The sequence below is a fragment of the Takifugu flavidus genome, chromosome 20, assembly GCF_003711565.1.
Source record: "Takifugu flavidus isolate HTHZ2018 chromosome 20, ASM371156v2, whole genome shotgun sequence".
Lineage (NCBI taxonomy): Eukaryota > Metazoa > Chordata > Actinopteri > Tetraodontiformes > Tetraodontidae > Takifugu > Takifugu flavidus.
Window position 1 is genome coordinate 300373 of NC_079539.1, and position 24665 is coordinate 325037.

Here is a 24665-nt window from a genome sequence, read left to right on the forward strand (position 1 = left end):
GTGCTGCCACAGCTACATCAAACCAGCAGCCAGCTCCTTGTTAATGGTTTTTATCCCTGATATTTATGGATTTAATACTTCTGCTGTTGGCTCCAGATGTTTGCAGTGAGTCGGGAAACGACGCTGCAACGTTCTGTGGGAGCGTCGCGTGTCTGTCGTCTGGCCGTCCGGTGAGCAGCACATTTCTCTGGGAGAAAATAAAGAAGAGGGGGATCTCTGCTGCAGGGGCGGGATTATGTCCTCAGCACATCTGGAGACGCGTCCTCGCAGCTGTTTGCAGATGTCCGATTCAAGTTTGCCAACATCTATAACACACACACACACACACACCACACACACACACACACACACACACACATAGCTTCCACTAGCGGTGTGACACTGGATTTGCTCCTTTTTGAGGGGTGAGGGGCGCTGACAGACCCCGTCGAGACACTAATCAGAGGGATTTGTGTGCGGCACCGTGTGCCGTCACCCCGTCACACGGGCCAGGTTCGTTCACGGGTAATCGAATCGCATATTTCATGTCAGGATTCTTTTCGCCCCAGTAGCTGCATTGTACGCCGAGCACAAACGGTTTATGTCATCGTTTGGGAGACGGGTTCTGGACGGCGTGTTCTGCTGGTTTCGGCCGGCTGGCGGCGCGGAGGCCCCGCCCACCAAAAACACATTTACTACACCGTGAAAATTTGCATAAGTCATTTTATTCATAGTTATTGTCCTTTTTATACTCTTTAAATGGTTTTGTCTTTTGCTGAGGTGGACGTCCTGTAAAGTCAAGCTTGAAGCCCTTAACTGAGTTTGCACATCATCTCCTGCACCGATGACGAACGTCGGAGGGGAGGAGAGGAGCGGGTCTCCCCCCTCCTCCCTCCCTCCCTCGCTCCCTCTCCCTCACATCCGGCCTCCCCACTCAATCTTTATTTTCATTTAGTTTCAACAGAGTGTAGCTTACAGCATATTTACACACCACACTGACTGGCTGCTTCACAAGATCCACTTATAATGCACGGAAGATTCAACTTTGAACATCTTCATTCTCATGTTTTTTTCTACAGCCTCGTCCTCCGGTGACCCCAACACTGTCACATCACCATCTTCGTCATCATCGTCATCATCATCATCATCATCACATAGCTCTTGATATAGCTCTTTCCAATATATTCCTCTCTGACTGTACAACCGTACACAGTGTTGGACTTTTATATATATATATTTTTGGGAATATATTATTTAAACCTATAGGAAAAGGGGGGGAACACATTCCCAAAGAAAATATATTAGTATCCCAAAGTAAGAAAATCATGCATGTTTTTAATGTATCTGTCCATCAACCAAAAACAAACAAAACCAGAAAAAAAGGAACAAAATGGATGGGATCAGGTTTTATTTACAATCTGATCTTGGCACTGTTTTTTGTCGTCTCTTTAAAACTGGAATAATGGCAAAGAATACTTATAACTTTGTGGAGTGGAACATTCTTCTGGTAATATACTTCAGGTTTGAGAGACATTTTCCTTTTTTCTCTTGAAGCACAAGAAAGAGAGAGGTGAAATGGGAAAAGAACAACGTCGGCGCGTCGGCGAGAGGCGGAACAGAAAGGGCTGTGAAGGGAAAACGGACGTCACTGCAGCTTCACGCTGGCAGTTTCCCCTCTCGGGCAGGTACGCTGTAACATCGTCTTTGCTAACTTTTGATTTTTTTTAAAACACAAACACAGACTCCACCCGGGCGGGCGGGCGGGCGGGTGGTCACCTCGGGCACGCTCATCGGCTACCTTGGTTTGGGTGAAAGTCCAACAGAAAACTTGGACTCTGTCAGAATTTGTCTCTTAAAGCAGCATTAAATTGACTCTTGCAAATAAAAGTAAATAGACAAATGTAACCAAAATGACAAGACATCAAAAAAAAACTAAAAGAGAGTGCTCCCGCTCGCTCAGGGCTGGCAGGCAGGTGGGAGTAGCTGTCTGAGACTTCCAGTGTTGGCCCCGTCAAACAAGCGCTCCACTGTTGATCTCGGGTGTGAGCAAACATGAGGATGTGTGTGTGTGAGTGTGTGTGTGTGTGTGGGTGTCTCTGCATACTCATATTCAGTGCAAACGCGTTGGGTACAAATCCCTCCTCGGCTCTGGTCCATCCGCCGCAACACTAAAATTGCAACCACCTCTCTTCCTCTGCGGTTCTTGGTTGCGCCTCTTCGAAGAGACCGAGCCAACCGACGCGCCGTTTCCCCGTCCAGTCCAAGGTCGGGCCGACCCCCACCCGTCCCGGCACACCGGGCCTCGGGTCCTAGCACAGCCCGATGTACTTGAGATTGTTCTGGATGATCACGTCCGTGACAGCGTCGAACACAAACTGGATGTTGCTGGTGTCAGTGGCACAGGTGAAGTGGGAATAGATCTCCTTGGTCTCCTTGTTGCGGTTGAGGTCCTCGAACTGCCGCTGCACGTAGACGGCGGCCTCCTCGTAGGTGTTCTGACCCTTGTAGTCGGGGAAGCACACCGTCAGAGGGATGCGCTTGATCTTCTCCGCCAACAGGTCCTTCTTGTTGAGGAAGAGGATGAGCGACGTGTTGGTGAACCAGTTGTTGTTGCAGATGGAGTCAAAGAGGCGCAAACTCTCCGCCATGCGGCTCTGCGGGGAAAGACAGGGAGGCGGTTAAAAACCGGAGCTCGGGTGGTTCGACCCTGCGGTAACCACAACCACGCTGTCCTCGTCACATGACTGTCACAAACCAATACGTCGCTCGTATGCTATTTTCTTTGACAAAGAGATTTGGGAATGATTTGAAGATGAGAATGATGAAGGTAAGAGGCGCCAGTCGGAGATAACTGAGATTTGGGACTGGGGCAGATAACGACCCACGTTTGAACTCTCGTATGCGTATATTTGAGGGGAGATGCCTGACGTCATGGAGGACAGATGACGAGAGAGCAAGAAAGGGCGCCATACTGCCGCCCGCTGCCAGGGGGCGCTGAAGATGCTTTCACTTTATGCAGACTTTCCACATCTGGCCAGGAAGGACAGATCCTCATTGCTCATTACACATTTGCCCTTCTGTCCACCTGATTACGAGATAGTTTAATTCACTTTGATCCCTTACGTAACGCAGCCCCCCCCGCGTGCTTCGACGGCATCGTCAGGTCTTGCTCCATATGATAAGTGCACATGTGACATGGATGCAGTGGACAAACAAAGGGGGTTGATCTGGATGTGGCTGGTATGTGGCAACTGGCCAGCAGCTTGTGACTCGGATGCTGTCAGAGGAAAACTGTTGTTTAAAAGGTTACAGAGCGCGACGCTCCGAGCAAATCACAAGATCCGCGCAGCCGAACCAAACAGACACAGAGAACACAAAGAATTGGGCGAAGCCTCACACGGGCAGAGCTCGACTGTTCCGCAGAGTCCACTAAACCTCTGGTTTTTTTGAATGGAAGGATTCTGCAGAGAGCTGCTCTTCTAATCTCATCTGGAGAATGAGTGAACGTTACGACCCACCTTCACTTCAACTTTATTCATATTATATTTCTAAATAAGGTGGGGCTTTACAGAAACCCAGAGCCAGGCCCCAAGCATGCCCCGGGGGGGGCAAATCGCAAACTCAAATATTATAAATGTTGGAGATTTTGAGAAGTAATGTGCCTTTTCAATGACTTATGGCAGGGATGGAAAAATCCAGTCCTCGAGGTCCAGATTCACGCCATGTTTTGTCTCCTACCAGGTAGAAACTCTGTCCCCAAGCTAAGTGGAACCCCCCCCCCCTTTGGACACAGACGGTGGTTCTGTCCCCGCCACTGCAGAAGGATTGGATCTGCTTCATTGTGTCAGGAATAAAAGAACCGCCGTGGCGTTTCGAGCTACGTCCGGCAGGATACCGGTTTGCGTGTGACCCGCCGAAGCGTCAGGAACAGACGCTACGAGGGCGGCGCGAGTTCCCGACTTCCTCTAATGGGACCAGTGACGCGCAGCACAGCTGGACGGTTCTTTTCACTTGTGAGAGGTGTGAAAGCGTCTCGAGAAATCACTCAGATGCCGTTTGATTTTAAGCCTGGAGTATTGTCTATAAAAGAGGAGCTTCGATTGTTTCAACTTAAATGAACCAAGTCTAATCACCGATTGATTCATTTTAATGAGAAGTTTAAACGGCTCATTGCCTCTACCTAAACAATTACTGTTTATCTTGTTTACACGCAGCAGGTTCTCAGCAGGCCTAATATCTACCCCCGTTATCGTGAATAAATCCAAACACTTTCCTGTCTGTGGGGACAAAAGCTGGCTCCTTCACGACATGAAATCAATCAGGCCGATTGCACCACACTCCTCTTTCCAGGCTGCTGCCGGCGGCGCCTGGCAGGAGACGGTCGGCGGAGCCCCGGGGAGCCTCCCATCTCTTCGCCCGGCCATTTCAGCACCCGTGCAGTCAGAGTTTGGTGATGACGGAGGGGGGAGCAAGTTTTAGAAGCATTAAGTCGTGGCGACTCCTTTCACACCTACAGATTTTTCAGTTCCCCCTCGACACCGGCTGTCGGTGCGTACAGCCACGGATTAGAGACATTTTTAGACATTTTAAATGAACAAAGCTACGGCTGAGCTGGAGAGAGTGCTGTGTGTGTGTGTGTGTGTGGGTGTGTGTGCGACTCTCTGATCCTGAAATCATTGTCTGAATCCGCTGACATCATCAGGGATGACACCATGTTTTTCGCAAGGCGTGTCCTCCCCGCCGCCGTCTAATTGCGTTGTCCGGGAAGCGCTCTTTTATGTCTTTTGTGCTGTGGTGTTTTTTTTTTTTTTTACTTTGACACTCTATCAGGTCACGTGACAGGTCAGGTCACATGACGCCTTTCTGTCTCACAGTAAAAATTGCTTTTGATCTCTGTCTTGGCAGTTAACGCGCCGTGTCCACGTGAGGGACAACGTCCCACATTAATCATTTAAGACACTGGCCTCAGTGTTTGGGGACAGGTGGCGTGATGAAAAGTGGCGTTCACGCGATAAACTTTGTCCTTAGAAAGCTGAACCCCGGTGGTTGGTTCGATAGGTCATTAATTCCTATAATATCTGCCACCGCAGAAACATTATGCTGCAGCCTTCTTTGATGTCCGCCTGCCTCGCCGGGTTTTTTCCCTCTCACGCGAGCAGAACCGCCGCGGTCGCTCAGCCCCAGCTGGTGCATGTAACCATGCGCTGCACATACACAATAATGCATCCATGAACATTCAGGCAGGCATGCAGACGCCTCTCCTCACCTATCTGTTCTCTCCAGCGCCGCTGTTTGTTCCCCCCTCCCTCCTCCCGCCGTGCATTTCCCCCTCTCATCCTGCCTTTCCTAGTCACAGCTCACTGTCAACAGCGTAGGATTAGGAGCATTTCACTGGCCTGTTGCTAAGCAACGGTAACCATGGCCACCGGTTCATTATGAAGACAGGGATGGGACATGGGAAATGCATCAGGGAATGGTTTGATGGGTAAATGTTGTACTGTAATTATTCTGGTGTATATTCTGTCCTGTGCGCGCTGCTGTACTGAGGCTGAACTTTCTGCATCCGACTGATGTTTGAAGCGTCCAAGTTTAATTTTACTAGGATGCAATAAGGCATCATTTTAATTTCAGTAAAAAACGGACATCAAGACTATTTGAATTTAAAAAGCCCCTTTTTTTAGAGCCCCTCGTGCCCATCAATCTTACATCGACATGTATGTTGTTATACCCGAAATATGTTTAATAGCCACCACAAATAATCACCAACCGTTGGCGCCATTAAGTAGAATCTGCAGGTTCTCTAAGGCGAACGTCAGCCAAATATGTGAGCACAATCAGCCAAATATGTGAGCACATGCAGCACAATGACTGAAGAAGAAGAGCAAGCGCCGTCCACCACAGCCATGAATGGTTTCGCTGATACTGACCTTGGGGTGATGGTTGGGGCAGCATGTGATGAAGTTCTCAGCTCTGAAAACACATACTGCAAATTGTTCCCATCACTATTATTTTTTTGTTACTAAATTTAAAAAGCTCCAGGCTGCAACCCACTGCCGGTTCTCTGTGTGTCAACAGGATCGGGGAACGGGGTCAGCTATGCGAGCCTCTGCGGTTCGACTGGACCGTGGCTGCGTCCCTGGAAGCGTCTACGCACTGCTAGCAGTTACCTGCCGTCAGATTTTACGACTGAACCATCGAGAAGGCAGAGCGAGGTGTGCAGGAATATGTGGGAATGCTGTTGCTTCACACAGCGCCGGCGAGCTCGAATGATTCCCCGATTAGGAAAAGTCTGTGCTTAGAATGAGATGCATGGGTGCAGACATGGAAGGCAAAGAATGGGAAGGACAGATGCCAACTGGAGTGAATGGGTGTTGGTAAACACAACTTTAGTGTGCCTCCCATCGACGTTAGTTTGCAGCTGCCAACAGAATTCTGCTTGTATCGGATGTATAAGGACAAATCCCTCTTCCAGTTACAGCACCAAGAAACTCCTTCAGGTTAACTTCTTTGGTACACAAACCAGGGTCCTCATAGTCTTACATTTTAAGTGACACTAATGTCTTGGTGGACGTTCGCAGGGCTTTTTTGTCCATTTCAACGGAGTGGAAGAGTTATTATATATTATTATTTTATACGTCTTCCTGATGCAATTAAACACAAACACCAGCTTAATCAAATCCCGATAGCTGTTCCTCCGTAACGACTATCTGGGGCATTGTTTCACTGCCTGCTGTTCTTCCGGCGTTGAATTGTGTCAGCACACGTACATGCGGGTGTGCGTTGAATCCTGTGGCCAATCATGATCCCGCACTGCTCAGGCATCTTCTGGAGCCTTCATCCTCGCAAATAGGGTCGTATTCCTGCTCAGCTGAGCCAGAAAACCAGATGCACAGTGCAGGGATGCAAACACTTTACCTCCACTGTAAGTGCACGGCGCCTGTGGAGACCACACCGTGTGTTAGGTAACAGCTGTTCAGCAGTGCGGTGTCAGCTGACCCGCAGTCAGTGTCAAGGGGGGTGCAGAGACGTACCTGCACAGTAATATTTATATTTAGTTTGTTTGCTGTAAATGTGCAGTTTCTGCTGCCTCGGGGATTTTCAGGGGGACGGTTTTTGCGACGTGCACGGGACCGCTGGCTGCGTGCGTCGGATGTCTGTCCCGCGGTGATTAACACGCGCTCTGCTGCGGGCTGGTGTTGTTCTCACAGCAGCAGGACCGACGGTGAATCTGAGCGGTTGTCACGGCTGTCAGGTGAACGTTTGCGGGCATAATTACAAATATTTGACGCGACATTGAGCAAGGTGAGCCGAACACCGCGATGGGGACGCACCCTCCCCCTCGGGGCCACGGTGGCTCAATGGTAGGGGCGGTTGACCCACAGCGAGAAGGCTGGCCTAAATAACTGCAAGGGTCATAATGGGAGGTCGAAGAGGTTCCCCGCCCGAGTCCACAGCAACAATATCTGTCCGTCAACCCGCAACCATCAACACAAACGGCACAGCCACAGTTCGAAGTCTAAAAAAAGCGCGGGCTGTACCGCATGGACTAATTCAGCTACTTTCTAAATCGGTTAATGCGGTTAATGGAGCTCAAAGGCCATATTTTCATGAAAGTCTTTCATTTAAATCAGATACGGCCGTCTGGGCGCCGGGATCAGATGTAGCATTAATGTTAGTACTTGTAAATGGCCGAGGTGAGCCCACTCAGGGCAGCAAAGACACAAGGAAGAGCGTCTGAAAAGGTTTTTAGGCTTTCACCAACAAACCGTGGAAATGACAATTTCACCAGGAAATCATATTCTGCAGCGCGCCGAGTGTTCTGCTGCCTCCCCTGTATTGTTTTTGTGGGCTCTTTTCCTCGAAGAATGACTTGTTTTATTCCCTTTCAGCACCTGTGAACTCCCGTCGCTGTGCCGCGCCTCCACGATCTGCTAATTCTCACAGGTACAGCTTGTCACTTTTTTTCCCTGTGAACTCAATTAACACCATACTGTATTTTCTTTCCTCAGACTTTATTTTTACCCTTTAAAACTAATTGATTTCATGTTCCAACCTGGCACACTGTGCGCCCTGTTTAATCCGGGTCACCAGTATCATGCCTGAGAAGAAACAAAAAATAGCCGACCCCTCATGGCTGCTCGGGGCTAAATAAGTAGACCATTATCTATTGTAGACCTTCCATTATCCCCGGAAAAAAAAGTTAGAAAAGCAAAAACTCCCCCAAATATGTCAAAACACTGAGATAAAAAAGACGGATATGTTATGGAAAGTGAATAGTTGAAATTCCACAACCATAACGAGGAGAAGCAGCCGCCACCAGCATCATTCAGCCATTTTAAATAGCTCCCAACATTAAGGCTGAGCGAACACGTTTCTGCCATTTCTGCTAAATCCATCATCCAGCCGCGGGTGAGCATAGATCATGTGGATGAATTACAGTAATGGGGTAAAATTAGGTTCAGTATAAAGAGAAGAATGTAGAAATAGATCAACACATGGGTCCAGTTATATGGAACTGCTCATCAGACAATGCAGTTGTCACAAAATAACAGGAATAACTTTAGTCGATAGCTGAATGAAATGTGTGCATGAAGCAAATCCCTCAGTAATCCCTGAGTTTGACAGAGGAAATGAGACGGCAGATCGGGCTTCTCTTCTGTTCCTTTCTCAGAACCATTGAATTCATTTATCTGGTTGGTTCCACTGACTCCTCCCTGTTTCTAACAGCTGAAATACAAACTATGATGTGACAGCTTACAAGGGCATCTTTGGCTCCAGAATTGATACCGAGAAACAAATGATTAATCATCTTATCATTTCAGTACGTCTGTGTCTCTCATTTAGATGTTTTCTGGTTTCTGTTTGCAGTCCTGTGTGGCCAATTACAGGTTTGCAGCTTTTCTCTGGTGGTGTTTTCGATTCCGTCGGCAAGGTTTGATAATTCTGTCTGCGTTGCCTTTGTGTGCCGCGCGCTGTCCTCTGGAGAGCTCTCCTGAAACGCACACCTTTGCCTTCCTAATTCTGTGGTCCACAGCCTGTATAAATCAGCCTAATTCCTGGTTTGCAGAAGGTTCACTGGTGTTTCCTGCAACCTGTGTTCTGCTCTGCATTTTCTTACCGTCTGGTTGTCCTCGTAGAGTTTGAGGTCGTAGCCACTTAGCTCGACGCAGAATATGATTGCCGTAACGCCCTCGAAGCAGTGGATCCACTTCTTCCTCTCCGAGCGCTGTCCGCCCACGTCCACCATCTTGAAGGTCAGCTCCTTGAAGGTGAATTTGTTCTCCACGATGCCGGTGGTCATGTCACGGGAGCGCAGGATGTCCTCCACGGTAGGGATGTACTCCAGGGCAGAGATGCGGTCCAGGTCGTTCAGGTAGTAGGCCGTGTTGTCCTCTAAGTGGTACTCGTTGGACCTTTGAAAGCACTCCTGGACCCCTGAGTCACCCCAAAGGCGTTTCATGACCCCCAACAGCTCTGGCGTGATCTCCCCTTTGCTCTCAGCCGGACCGGTGAGGGCGAAGAGCTGCACGGCATCGTAGGCGCAATCGGGATTGTGAAAGTCAATCTTGAGCGTCGTAAGGGCCCGGATAATTCGGGTGAGCGAGTCGATGGCGTTGTACAGGATGAGGGGCTTGTACTCCTTGCAGGCCTCCAGGTTGAAGCCTCCGCTGTGGATGATCTTCATTTGTTTGACAATAGTGCTCTTGCCCGAGTTGCTGGTTCCCAGCAGCAGGAGCTTAATCTCACGTCGCTGCCGCTGGCTTTCGGAGCGCAGGTGGCGGTCGATCCGCCTCGAGCGCCGGGCCGCTTCCTTCTCCTCCGAGCTCTGACGACAGCCCATGGTCCTCCACCACGTGGTGAGCACAGAGGAACTCGTGCTGCTGCTGGATGGGAGCGCGATTCCTGATGAAGAGGGTGGGTGGGTCGGCCCTGGAACTCTGGCAGGGCTTCGCTCTGGGTCGGAACTTCACCACGGACCGATTTAAAAACCACGCAGAGCTCAAAAATGCTTCATTCTTGATCGGAGGCTGCCTCTGAGTCCAGAGTGGGCAGAATCCAAAGCTGTGGTTGTGCCGGAACAGCGCCTGGCACCGGGTTTGGACTGCCTAGAGAAACCACGAGAGCCGGGGTTCATAGCAGGGGGCCCCTCGGCGTAAGGTCTCAGTGACGTCTGCGGAGGTGAAGTGTGTCAGGCGAGAGTGTGTTTGGGCTGAAATGAAGCGTCTACGCTCTCATCCCACATGGCTCGTGTGTGGCCTCTGCAGTCACTTCAGTAACGGGCCTCTTCTCACGTTTTTTCCCGATTTCCCAACGATCGAAAAGGTTCCAGGTGTCCAGAAACCTGGGAAGAAAAAAGACAAGAGCACGACTGAGACAAATCCAGACACGATCAGGGACAGCTGTCAATCAAACACACGGCCTGGGCTCCGGGGTTAACCCGTGAGGCAGATGTGGCGTTGGACGCAAGACAAGGACAATTTTGCTCCCAAGACACCGTGTCCTCCTTCATTTGTCTCACGCGTCCGATCGACGGATCGACGTGTGCGTGCGAGCGGGAGAGGCTGGGGTCTGCGCGTCTGCTTCTTTTCTAGATATTTATCTGATTCGGCTTCAGATTTTAACGACAACTGACACTCGGGTTCAGTTGACAGCTTTTTAAGCTTTCCAGTCCTTCCCGGGAAAGCTGGAGCGTTTGTTTTGTTCACCTCTGCTGCCAGTTTCTCGCTAAGATCAGCCTATTAAATCCCGGATTGTTTGATTGTGACATCTGTGTTTTATGGCAATACAGGAAATCTCCTGGACAGCTTGAAACATCATCTTTCTGAGTAGAGCTAAGTTAAAAAAAACAAACATTCAGTACCGGTACTTGCAAATAAAAATGACGTGCTGTGGAAACATTCTGTCTTTTTGCCTTGAAAAACAAGGAAACAAACAAAAAAAAATCTAATTTGTGTCCAGCAAATCGAGTTAAAGCCGTTCCAGGGAGAGCTTGAATATGCAACTGTACACAAGCTTTGCCAGATGGGTGTGACCCTGCCCCCCCCCCATCATAAATACACAATCAAGGTCAAACATTTGCATAAAACCTGGTGGAGAAACAGACTTTAGTGTTAACGGTGAATCGTTTTTTTTAATTAGCATGTTAAAACCCAGCAGGTTCGTATGCTTCCTCACACTTCCATACTGATGGACAGGAGACCAGTGTTCCTGTCCTCAATATTCCACACCACCCTCGGACAGATCTGGCGCTGTGTGACGTCCTCCTGCTGCTTCAGTGAAATATTGGCTGGGAATAGGAGAGAATGCTTTCACCTTTATAACCCAAATTCTGAATTTTAATGTGATTGGGGACGTGCGTTCAATATAATATGCTGTTATGATGAATTTAAAGTGAAAGCTCGTTCGCAGCAGGGCGTGCCTGTGGGATCGTGTAATAAATGCGTGTACGTCGAAGGGCGCCGCGTACACTTGCTGAGCAACAAATGTGAATGCGTACAATGGCCTAGTTTTTCTCTGGCGCAACTATCGTGCGCGAAAGCCGTCAGCGAGAGCGAGGGAGCCAGCGTTTCCTCGGAGCTGAGTGACTGAGGTCCACTCTTCAGATGACTGAGAGGACAAACAGAGCAGAACAAAGCCATAACAAAGCATCACAACACAAACAGACTGGAAAGTATTGTTTCCTGGCTCCAGGCACCTGACTACCCCCTCAAAATGGCACAGCCAGCCAAACCAGTTAGCGCACATCACTGATTTTAAGGGCCTGTGAAACACATTAAAGCCTTTCTCGGCTCCCCTCCCGCTTCAGAAATATGCAGCACTTGCATTTCCACACTTTTCCGGAGCTCCACCACTTTAGATAATTGAGAAGGACGCCGGCAGCGTGAAACCTGTACATCATTCTCAGATTAAAATTCCTTTATTAATATTCCCCACTGCATAGGGAACAACATCCTGGGCTGTTGCTCACCTATAAACTCCCAAATGGAGCAGAACGCGGCAGGATGTAGCGCTTGTAACTTTGAGTAGCGTGAACAGAAATGAACACCAATGTCTTTAAAGGGAAATGAGCCGTTCCCCACGTAAAGCTGAGCTAGCTCTGAATAACAGCAGCAGAACGTTGCCGCTTCCGTCCACGTAAACGTCTCCAGAGGACGCCGTGATGGCAGAGCCGTTAGGCCGACATCTCGGATGAGGTAACACGATAGCCGGGATTAAACCAAGTCCTTCTTTCCTCCAACACATCATCCCTCTCCCGGGTGCCTGACTGCTGTTATTAATTGAGCGTGCAGCAAATAATTACAATCCTGCTCTTTATTAGAGGGTGCACGTCGCCACGGTGACTCTCCATTTCATGACTGTCTCTACCTGCAGGGTTGTTGAGTCCACAGGAACGTTATTAAAATCTGGGGCTGGTCACATTAGATTTAGGTGTTTTTAATCCATCAGAGGCTGAACGTTATTGCTTGCACACACGATGAATTCAGACGCGATGCCTTGCACAATACGTGCACAGCCTGGGTGCACGCTCACACACACGCACAGTAGCGTTGACCTACTTGGACTGAAGTTTTTAAAAAGTCCTTCACGGATGGAACGTAGGAGACGTTTTAGCACGATTCCTGCGGATAAGCTCAGTTTTGAGGGCCTGGGATCGACCCATCTGAAGACGAGCGATTTCAATCAAGGCTAAATGTGTTTGAGGAGCGTGGCAGATGTAGCCGGGCTGTGAGGTGTCAGAGCTGAGGAAGAACAAACGCAAAAGCGCTAATTTAATGAATGTAAAGTCTGAGCGAGCAGCACAGCTGCCCTTTTAGTGATCCTGTCATGGTTTATGAATGAGCCACGCAGGTTTTGTGGGGCGCTGCACTCAACAGGCTTGAATTCCAAGTAGGACTGAGATGAGAATAACAGACAGCAGGAACTTTACTGACGGTACTTCAAACCAAATAGACCCAAAGAGCTACTGCTAAAAAGTTAGCTTGGTATTAACACATACGTATATGTGTCGTTTGTTGATAGTTAGCTTACAGGAGCTGCACTGGGCCAAAGGGTTAAGATGAGTGTCAACGTCTCGTGATGTAAAGTTGCATAAAAACCGCTCGGCGTTGTGATTTTGGTGCATAAAGAAGAATCACTGCAGTGTGTGCGCACGCTGACATCAGCTCACATGCCTGATGATCAGCTGCGCAGCATGAAGGCTTTCTGCAGAGCAGATGTTTGAGTGGCTGGTTTCCAGTGGCTGCGTGACCCGAAGAGGTTACTGGGAGACCTAAATCTGTCTGGACAGCGTCTGTGTACAGTGACCAAGTCTTGCTCTCAATCTAATCATCTAGCAGAATGATTTTTACACTAATATCTAAAACCCTGGAGTTTAACATAGATTATCCCTCTAGGTCCATGCTTCTGTGTCAAGAGTTAGCAGACGTGGAACCATGATCAAACCGTACAATTACGAGCTCTTTGGCTGCTGTCAAGGCGGGTTCACTTGGTGTTTGTTGTGTTTGTTTGCTATCCGGATTTGTTGATTTTTTTTTTGCAGAATTGCTCAACAGCTCTTCTGAAACGCGCACAACGATCGGAGAGGGCGTCCGGCTGAACCCTCGGCCGTCAGCGGAGGAAATCGGTCAACAACGCGCCGGTTTGACTTGTGTTGTCAGCATCTCGTCACAGGGCTGAAGGCTGACCCGGTCGAGTCCAGGAGCCAGAAAAAGAGCAGCTCCGGGCTCCAAAGATGAAATGTATGACAGAAAATCTGGCGAACGGATGTTGGGGCAGGATAATGATCTTTTAGACAGACGCCATTGTTGGCATTCTTTCCACCGTGATTTGAAATGAATCCGGGAAGCCGATCTCCATCATGGAGACGTGAGATAAAGAGCTGCAAATAGGCGATCCTGGCCTTCATTTGAACATTTCTCTGCATTCAGCTGCTGGTGGAGCCAGTGTTGATGGTTGAAACACAACATCGGAACATCGTCCGTGACCACCGCGGCATAAACACACCGCGCTGCCTTCAGTGTCTCACCAGCAGCTAAAGACATCATGATAATGTGGGCGGAGCTCCTGTTGTTAATATTTATAGATATTATCACTGCTTGGTTGCTCATTCACCAAGCAATGGCTGCAAAGTTCTTTAATATTTCAGCAGAAGAGGACAGCTTCTACCTGCTGTTTTACATTAGAAGCTTGAAAACAACCTGACCCATAAAGTAATTAATCTGATAGGTGACGCAGAGCGAGCGCGACGCATCACCAGTTGGTAGATATTAGATCCAGTCTTCCAAACATGAAGACACGAGACTGCGAGGTTGGCCCGACTGGACTAAATCCAGCTCCATCCTCTCAATCCCTGTCTGATGGGGAACGCGTGACTTTCAGAACCAGCAGGAGCTCAGGTTCCACCCGTGGAGCGTGGCGGTAAGCAGGCGCTGCTGCAGTGATCCGTCCAGTTAAAGTCCAGTTTAATAGCAGGATGGGGAGAAAACCCATACATGGAGAAGATTCTGGTGGGTTGTTTGGACAGATTACAGGCGTGAGGGAGGCGATCCAACACCAACGTCACGTGTTAAACACACCGGAGGTGGCGCCGTTGCACGACGGCGTGCTGCTGCCAGAGCGGCGCCCTCACTGCTGTTCAATGATGGGACAGAAGACGAGAGATTCTGCTGCTGTTTTAGTCTTATCTGGAGGAACCTCTGATTATTTAGACCTCCTTCCTCCCAGTAGTCACCTCCAGTTACCTAAAGTTCTCTTTTTTGGGGGAATTCTAAGAATTCTAACTGCTCAACAAAGCACCAGATAAGACTGATAATGATCTTAATTACCAACCGGCCTGATGTACCACATCGTATTTGCTCCTTTATTAGATGCTTACTGCACAGAAAAGCCTGTAATCAGGGTGTTCTTCTGTTGCCTGTGGGGTTTTCCTGCTTCTGAAGGCGCGAGCCCGTTACTTGAGTTTTAAAGGACCGTCTGGTCCCTGAAAACCCTCGCGGATCCGCGAGTCGGCGCTTTGTGATCCCAATCACATTAGATACAAAACATTTTCCCGTTAGATGCAAGAGTTCCACTTTGATCCGGAAATTTCCTGCGCATTCCTATACTGGGGCAAAAGGTCAGCTCTGGGCGGCTCCTCTGCCCCAGCGTGCCGGTTTGGCTGCATTTATCTCCACGTCTTATCTCCTCACCATCTGATATGACTTAAGAGTGTGCTGCATTAGTACAAGATGAAAAGCGCTTCTTGGAAACCTGCGAAACTGTTAGTGTGACAGTTTAATGTAATGGCTGTGTGATGCGGCGCCCTGGATTTCTGAGAAAGATGCCTGTATGCTGCAGACATGTGAGGACACTCCCCATTCATTACAGAAAACAATGCTGGGCAGTGTTCTGCTCCCACACAACAGTGGGCCGTTGAGAGGGTAAAGGAGGGTGGGTGAGGTTTCTGTATGCTTGATGCTTCTCGTGATAATGCTCTGTTTAATGTTCCTACTTCAATCTAGCGGGTCACACTGAGTCACAAGGCTAGCCGGCGATGACAATGGCATGTTTGTGCACCGGCTGAGCGAGGGGAGGCCGTCTGGCCAAGGGCTGGGGTGGCACTAGGTGGTCGCTGGTGTGTCTGCAGAGCTGAGAAGCGAGAGAGGAAGTTCTGGGGTGAGGGATGAAGACAGGCGACCGTCCTCCTCTTATTAAGCGGAGATCTACTGTTCTAATCAACCTGTGTAGTGTCTGTGTTCTGGGAGTGCAGCTGGCAGTCACACAAGTGCCCGCAGGCCGCCGCAGCCCCCGAACTGCAGGAGTATCCAGTAAACCTCGCGTCAACAAACTCACTCAACCCATCAGCTTTTGTTTCCTGTCAACATCTGGCGTCATCAAATCAGCTTCACACATTGACTCTGGAACACTCTCCGTGCCCTGGATATTCCAGGAAAGAGTTTCCCCCCTCATACATTGCTTTCAAGCCACGGCCCGCGTGATCATACCTATGTTTTGCTAGCATGCTAGCTGCCTGTGCCCCTCGTGTGTGTGAAAGGGCATCAGAGATATATTAAAGTCAGCCCTTCAAAGAAGGTGAGGCGATCACGCCGCGAGCTGAACGCCTGATTAACCTGCACACACACGAGTTTACGAGTTATCAATAAAACTTTATGACGCTGGCATAAAGAGTCGCCGCCGAACGCCGCTTTCGGGTATTTTAACGGTGATCTCGGGAGCGCCGTCTGATTCCTGTGCTGTAATCTTTCCTCGCACCTGTATTCCTAAAAGTCTGTGTTATCAAAACAAGGCGAGGACGCACTATGTGGGCACACAGTCCGAGGGCAGCCTGGCATGCCTGCTGTAAACACGTCCTCGTTTCATTCCTCCCAGTGCAAACACCCCTGGACCAGCGGGCGGTGTGCTGCCACACACACCCTCATCTCCAGCCCCGCCTCCCCCTTGTCCACCACCTTGTTGTCATATGACCAGTGTTATGTGTGTGTGTGTGTGTGTGTGTGTGTGTGTGTGTGTGTGCGATGGAACACAAAGTTGCTCTGTTTATCCTCCTGCTCCGCGCTCTCAGACGTGAGACCCTCTCACTGACCCCCTTTAGAGAAACAGACCGGCCCCTGTACGCGGCCACCAGAGGAAGAGCCGCGCCGGCCTGAATTTAGCTGTTAGCGTTATTTGTGACGTGCTCTCTGCACTTAAGCCCTTTGTAGAATTCTTGTTGGGTTGAGACGGCGGTTTCAGGCCTGTGCCGTGGCGCGTCAGTAAGCGCCGCAGTGTGGAGTTGTGTCATTACCGTTGACCTTTCACCGTGGGAACAAATGACACAAAACACAGAGATATGCTTCACACTTATCCAGGCGCACCACGTCTGAAACACTCTAATTGCTACAATTATGTAGGAAATTTTAAACCCCGAGTGGTGCGTCCAGTACGAATATCATCCTTTTTTACCTAATTACCATGTTGGCTAAGAAAGAAATCTATCCCAATGACCTCAGATGCAGGCCAGTCAAATTCTTTCCCTTGTTGTGTTCATGCTTAACCAGGCATAAAATAAATTCTGTTGGTTTATGCACCTCGATAAAAAAAGTGGTTCCAGCATGCAAAGCTCCAACGTCTGTAAGCGCGATAACAGGATTCAGCTCTGTAATCAGCCAAACATTGTTTTTCTTTGAGGATTTTAATTGAATGTTAACCGGGACTCAAACGTTGTCAGTCATTTCTGTCAATAACGGGTTGGAACGTTAGCAACAGTAGCACCACTCAGCTCATCTGATCACCGTCATCCAAAAAAGATGCTCCTCACTTCTGTTTAGCTGGAGCCATATTGGGGTACTTTTGCCCCCCATGCAGGTTTGGTGGGCGTCCTGCGCATTTCCTGCTTTTCGCTTATCTCCCTTCAGCTCGGCAGCTGCCCGGGTTTGAAGCAAAATGCGTCTAAATCGCAATTAAATTACACAGAAATTTAATCTGCCCAGCAGGGCAGAGCCATTGTCATTGCACACTCCAGCTTAGGCCATTTAATTAATCATTTCAAAGTCAATATGCACAGTCAAAGGTCCCAGTGCTGTTTAGCTGCTAATACCACAACATCAGCAACTTTAGGGGCCGTTGCTGTGCACCACCAAGCGCTGCCTCCTAACTGGCCCCTCAGCTGAGGGGACCACACTGGCCACAGATGTAATCGCACCTTCTCTCTGCTTCTGACTTACACGGGCAGCGTTCCCACTCCCGCCGGATCATCCTTTAATAACATTTGAATGAACAATTATGGGTTGTTCAGAAGGCAGGAAACAGTTTTATTGCAGCAGATGTCTGTCAGATGATGCTGTAACTAAATTGAAGGAAGCGATCCTTCGTTAACCCCTTAGCTGCGTTTGTTTGCACGGCGGCTGCGCTCTCACAGGGCGCCGCTTCTCCGGCGATCCCTCCAGGATATGAGACGTTCCCGCTTTGCATGAAGCAGCCGAGCAGAGTTCCTGTCAACACGTTCCTGAACGTCACTCAGCTCCCGATACCGGCGTATCGCGCTCTTTGACGTTTACGTCGCGAGAAAAAGACCAAATTTTCAGTTCCATTACCCACAATGCATCAGCTCATCTCCAGAAAACTGACAGTGCACGTTGTCAGGGGCGGTTTAAACCAGCCGACCGCGTTCGCCAACACCTACCTGCGCTGGGTTGGTTCAGGTTTTAGTCCTCCTTCTATCTAAACTCTGTCCTAAGCTAGTTCAGTAATTAAGAGAGCGGGAGCCAACCGGGAGGCCGGACTGATGGGGCTCACAATGCACGTCTTCTGTTTGACCCCCTCATCATGTCCAAACGGACGTATACGGTTCGTGTGGTCACTCTGGTAATTCCTCCCCACGGCAATTAAATGACACGTTAGATTAATCACGGTGTGGCGCGCGCTGTCGTGGGAACCAGGCTGGGCCCCCTCGGTGCTTAACTGTAATAGAGCTGACTTTTAATTTTGCAGGCGCTGGCGTGTTCCTCTACGAGGTTGCCGGACCAGACGCCGTCCTCCTACCTCGCCGCTGCCTGTCACTTTAAAACCAGGCCTGTCCCCTGCTGTCTCCTGCCATCATGTCAGTGGCTGGAGCGAGCGACGTGGGAGGTGGAACCAGGTTAAACCGGCATAGGTTTGGTCCCGTTACCGCTGCCATGTGGAGGCGCATGAAGGTCAGTTAAGCGGCACCGGCGTCCGTTTCCCCAGAAAGGGAACGACACGTCAGCGGCAGGAGGAGGCTGCATTTTTAAATAGTGCCGTGCGTGTTTGCTGGTTCATGTTGGGGGGTTTTGTGTTTTGCTTCTTCCCTTTTGGTCCGGCTCCAAACAGGAAGAATCAGACATGGCTGCAGCTCTCGGAGCTGATCGGAGCTTCTGTCCCTCTGAATGTGACCTTGGTTCCTCTACTGATCTGAGCCAAGTGCAGCCCGGACCGCAGGAGCTGATGCCGGGGAGAGATATCAGCAACCCGACGATGTCATCGCAGACGCCCTGAATTGTGGGCGCATCCTGGAGACGGCGGCGCCCCGCGAGGTGTTGCTTTATCAGCCTACACGCTGGCATCGCGGAAAATTTCGCAACATTCCGGAGACAAAGAAAACAACGCAGACGCTAATGGGGAACTCTGGTTCAGAAGATTTCCCTGCGAGAACAGCAAATTCAGCCGCCACCACCCATCAGTGCCGAGTCCCATCTGTCGGCACGGTGACGGGGATCAATACTCCGTCCACCCCCCCCTCCTCACAAACCCCCTTTATGCAACATTACACAGCATTCCGTACGAGCATCCGTGTAGCGTTTGCGATGGGGAGACGGAGGAATTCATCCACCATCTTTGTCCGGGCGCTCAGATGTCTGCGGGCGCCGCTCTTCGCTGTCACACACGTCCACGTCTCTCCTGTCACGCTCGGGAACGGCCGTCTCATCAACAACCCCCCCGCATCTTTCAGCCACACTTCCGAATCTCCCCCTCTTTCTCTGGTGTAGCACTCCGCTGCTGCACCGACCTCCGCCCCTCTGCCCCATCTGCCTCAAACAGCCCCCCCCAGCTCCTCGACCCCTCCCTGCACTGCTTTTCTCTCTCAACATGTAACACAAACACGTATACAGCGTGTACACGTCCACATGCTCCCGACCGGAGCCCTTTAATACAGGAAGCTGAGAATATTACACATCATGCCCCCCCGACGTACCCCCCCTCCCCCCTCCCCCAACACACACACGGTCTAAAGATGCACAGATGTACACTTACACCTTGTAAGTGACAGAACGAATAAACGCTGAGGTCCACGTCCCTCAGGTGGAGATGGGCTCCGGCCGGGCCGCCGCTCTCCTCCACACCTCCCACTAAATTCACACCCGCCGCCGTGTAAAGTTGTCTGTGCCGAACACCTGATTCTGTCTGATGGCACTTCTGCGCTCATTTACCATCTCTCCATTTCAAAAGCTTGTGGCCTGGATGAAGCGCGCCCTCACACTCACACACGCACGCACGCACGCACACACACTTCACTTGTCCTACATACAGTAATTACATGAACTAAGTGCTGCCTTCAAATAAAAGCATTCTGTAAGAATGGAGGATGCTCTGGGGAGCTGATGAGTCAAAGTGTAAGCGGAGGATAGCGGCGTCTGTTGGCACACAGCTAGCAGGGTGGAGGAGGGGACGGGACCGGCTGCCTGCTTTGCCATCTCTGAACATCACCTTCCCCATTTTTTATCAGGAAAAATGCCCGTTGTGTGCGTGCGTGTGTGTGTGTGTGTGTGTGTGTGTGCGTGTGTGTGTGTCCAGCACAGGCCAACGAGTACAAAAAGAGAAGCTGCAGAAGGGTAGCTTACCGTGTTTACAAAGCAGCATCCATTTACGGAGGATACTGCACACAAGCCTTTACTGGAAGAGGGAGACGCTTCGCAATCCACCCTTAGTCCCGCTGCTTCATCCTCATATCTTCCTCATGCACAGTCTCACACACACGCATACACACTCATGTTTCTGTCTCATTCTCTCACTCGCTCTCTCTCCCCCTCTGTCAGCGTCCCTCTTTCTATCTCTTATTGGCGTCTGTCTTCTGTATCCTCTCTTGTTTGCTCCGAGGCAGTTGAGACACTGCAGCGATGGGGGTGGAGGGCGTGTATATATGTGTGTGTGTGTGCGCGCGTGTGTGTGTGTGAGTGTGTCAGAGACGGAGAGGCAGGGAGAGGGAGTGCTGGACAGAAAACGGAGGGAGGAGTCAGCGGGAAGAGAGCGAGGGGGGGGGGGAATGGTCAGGATTAAATCATGAGAGTAACAGTGAGAGAGGGAAACAGGCCTGGATGGGGTCGCTACAGCGCCACGTTTATCTTTTTTTAATGCCACCGGGATGAAATATACATCAAGCATTAAGCAGTCTGAGCTCTCCTGGCTCCAGCAGAAGGCAGATCTGGTTCCTGAGTTTGCATTAAAGCTTCCGAGAGAGCGACAGCGCGATTGGTGGGATTTCATTGATGACTGGAAAACACATCCAGGATAGGGAGAGCAGGGAGAGGGAGGAGGGGACCGGAGAGGAGGGGAGGGGAGGGGAGTTATGACGACAAAGGAATGGGATGGTGTAATGTGCTGTTTCCGTGCCAACTGTTTCTGTGACCGTGCGAGCGCTTCCTCCATCGCTATTGGTTACGAGCAGAAATTGATGGCGGCTCAGGCGAATGAGGCGCCGCGCCACGGGGTGTGAACGGGTGGGTCTCTTCCACGTCCCTTCCACGTCGGGTTGATCTCAGGGAATGTCAAATGCCAGAAATCCCTGTTTTGCTGCTCACACATGGACAGAGACGCCGTCATGGCGGGGGCGCGTGGCCTGTGGACCACGGCCTCTTCTCCGGGGATAAAGCCCCCATATCCCTGTTTAATGTGACTGCCTGGCCGCTGACCCTGCTGTCGTGAAGGGTGACATAATTAATCAGCTGTAGACCAACAAGAGCCCACATCTGGTGGGGATGGACGGCCGTGACCCTTGACCTTCCATCCAACTGTCTACAGGTGGTGTCCATTGTCCCATTACCGTCACTTTATCCTCACCGTCCATCAGTATGGACGATCTCGCTAGTGCTCTCTAACATTTCCATGAAACACAGCCACATTTTAACGCTGCACCGCGTCCACGTGGACATGGACAGTCCACATGGACAGTCCACGCTGTTGGACACACGTCAAGTGGGGCAAATGAATTGAGGGACTTTTACCAGGAGGTTGTAGTGTTGGAGTCATGCAAGCTCATCGGAGGGGTGTCCCCACGTCCCCACAGGACGTCAGACCGCTGTGGAAGGGACTTTTCTGCAGAGACGGAGCGTCTCTCTGGCCTAAATACTGGCAAACATCATTCCTGTGTGAGCACCACATGGGCACGTTAACGAGGCCTGGCGTCTCCATTTTAGAGAGATACAACAAATGTAAATCAGGTGCCTCCAGGAATCCAAACTGGGACTCCACTGTAATATTTAAACATATGTGCGCCACACAAAGGCTCATTCAGCCGGCGTGTCCCTCACAATAGTCACGCTTGTTCCCTCACCGGCCACGTCTGACCTCAGCACCCGGGAGATAAACCTCCAGGTGCTGCGCGTCTCACCTGCCTGCATTTGAATAGTTTACAGACAGAACAGTGGATTTCTCTGGTGTGGCGATGTCACGCGTGACACCGCCAGAGATGTGTGGGAGCAGCTGAGCTAGCTCACATAAGCAGGACTGCAGCAGCAGGAAAGGGGAGAAGAAGAAAGGAGCAGCGATTCGCTGGCTGCAACTTAGTTTTAGACTAGATTTCAATATTCCTCCATTAAAGCACAGCAGGGTTTGTCCCCCAGGAAGGAGCCAGACTTTACACTGGGGGGCTGCAGCACCGCCCGGGTCCCTGGAGAAGGTTGGAGAGGAAAGAGCTCCGACCGGCCAGAGGAAGGAAAAACGAAATCGCTCTGAACTATTTGATTTACAGGAAAACGCTCATTTAATTGTCCCGGTGTCCTGGCTGGATTTGTAGATGGCTCATCTGGTTTTAATTCCAGCGAGTCTCCGGGCCTTCTCTGACAGAACCTTATGACCCCCCTGTCTCCTTCAGCATTTTTCCATCCTTTTCACTCTATGTAACCCTCTCCATCCCCTTTTGTCTTTCCCAGATTGTCTCTGTGCCTCTCCCAGCTTCCTGTCTCCCTAATCCTTAATCCTGTGGAAATCGGTCAGGCAGAATGAGCCAGCTTTGATCAGGCTCTCATATCAGGCGTGCTAACAATGTCAGGACACCAGGATCCCACAGAACCCTGGAGCCCAGGGGGGGAGCTTCAAACGGGTGTTCACCCCCTGACTTTGCTCAGGAGGTAGAACTGCGGAGTCCGTCTCAGCCAACAATTGGCGTCCCTGTTTAACAACGTTTATCTGATCTATTTCCTGTTTAGATTTGTTCTTTCCAGGTGTGCAGAAAGCGGAAGTCCTTGTTCTGCTTTTCTCCACCATTTACTGGAAAAAACGTCCCATATCTGCTCTCGTTGTTTCATTGTTCGTGGACTGGGGATGTGGGAGGTCTGATGGTCACGAAGTCATCATTCAGGACAATTCGATTTCCTTTTTCCTGGCTTCACCAAAATTCATGCCTCTGTTTTTATCTAATCCTTCTAAGAAACACATGGATGAGAATGCGTTGTGCAGAAATCAAAGCATTCTGACAGCTCTTTTTGCACGCATTCTGCGAACGCAGTTAAAACATGATATAGGATCCATATTAGAGCAATTAGAACTCGGCAAACCAGGCCTACCACATGACTGGGGGGTGGGAACCCTGCAGACCTGCAAAGATCCTCACAGTGGACTCAGTCTTCCCATTTAATCAGCGCAGAAGTGGAATCAGGCACATTAAATCAGCAGTAATAAAGAATTTTACAGTTCCTGTACAGTTTCTGTAACATCCAGCGTCCCAGCAGCCGTGGCCTTTTTTTTTTGGACACATCCTTTGTGATCTTCAAGTGTTAGTGTTCAGAAATTCATTCATATAAACTAAAAACCCAAATAGATACTGTCGTCGAAAACATAAAATATTTGAAAGTGAAAGTGTTCATTTTTACGTCGGAGCTGTTTCACGCTCGCTCTTTGTGTAAAGGCTGACATCTAGTGGCAGCATGCGTGTACTACAACGCATATGACTCTTACCATAGTGTTCAAATCAATAACTACATGATAACTAAACAATTTAAAGCACCAATCAATCTTTATTTATATAGTGTCTGTTACAATCAAGAGGAGAGGAGACCACGACCCAGTGGGGTGACAGAGGCCTGTCAGGTGATCATGTTTCTGGACCCCGGCAGCCTCGGCCTCTAGCAGCATAACTAAGATGTGACCTAATGATTAGATGACCCCCTAAGTATGATAATTTGTCTGTCTATGATAGTAACTGGAACTACAGAATTAGTGACAATAAGAGGAAGGTTTTAAGTCTGATCTTAAAAGTAGCGATGGAGTCAGCCTCCCGTACCTGGACAGGGAGCTGGTTCCATAGCAGGGGGGCCTGGTAGCTAAATGCTCGGCCCCCCATTCTACTCCTAGAGACTCTGGGGACCACAAGTAGACCAGCATTCTGAGAGCGGAGCGGTCTATTGGGCTGGTAAGGTGTCACTAGCTCCTCCAGGTCGGATGGAGCTAGGCCTCTGAGGACCTGGTAGGTCAGAAGAAGGGTTTTAAAAGTTATTCTAAATTTAATGGCTATATTTTCTGTAACTTGAATTTTGAATGAGAGGATAAAAGCTGCGCCCCGGATTTAAGAACCTTCTTAAAGTCCACTTGCTGCCAATAATCTAATCTTATTTTCCTCTGATCTTCAGTGTGGGGGTGTGTTGGATGGTGCTGATCTGAGGATTCCAATGCGCCTGTCCTGTTGAATTCGACTCATCTTCCAGCTGTAATAAATATTCAGTGCAGACTTCACTTGTGACCAGCAGCCGCCGTGACGTCATGGATCCATTCTTATGAATTTCTTCCAGTTTGTGGAATTCTGCTCAGATGTATCGCCAGACAGGCTCGGTCACCGAGAGCAGCTTGGGAATAATCTGGCAGAACAGCAGCTCTGCAGACTTTGGTAATCCGCATATTCTGCGTCTGGAGGGAATCCCGCTGAGCCCTTTCTAAACCCTAATGCCATCTTTATATGGGGGCAAAAAACAGCCTGGTCT

The 24665-nt window shown here is 49.9% G+C and overlaps 1 protein-coding gene across 2 annotated transcripts; it reads right to left on the reverse strand.

Annotated features, from left to right (window-relative positions):
* Nucleotides 1-688: 688 nt before the first annotated feature.
* On the reverse strand, nt 689-20646 carry gnaz (guanine nucleotide binding protein (G protein), alpha z polypeptide). Of its 2 annotated transcripts, none has more exons than XM_057018304.1 (3): nt 20316-20646; nt 9098-10321; nt 689-2633 (listed from the first exon to the last, which is right to left on the reverse strand). In XM_057018304.1, the coding sequence occupies exons 2-3, from the start codon at nt 9818-9820 to the stop codon at nt 2289-2291; spliced, it is 1068 nt and encodes a 355-aa protein (XP_056874284.1). In that variant the 5' UTR covers nt 9821-10321; nt 20316-20646; the 3' UTR covers nt 689-2288. The 2 variants fall into 2 exon arrangements, with proteins under 2 accessions (XP_056874284.1, XP_056874285.1); XM_057018305.1 differs by lacking the exon at nt 20316-20646 and adding an exon at nt 19259-19394.
* Nucleotides 20647-24665: the final 4019 nt, after the last annotated feature.

Coding starts and splice junctions, on each gene's coding strand:
- gnaz (XM_057018304.1), bottom strand. CDS start 9,820: ATGGGCTGTCGTCAGAGCTCGGAGGAGAAGGAAGCGGCCCGGCGCTCG. Junction 2,634..9,097: donor TCTACGAGGACAACCAGACG/GTAAGAAAATGC, acceptor CTTTCCCCGCAG/AGCCGCATGGCGGAGAGTTT.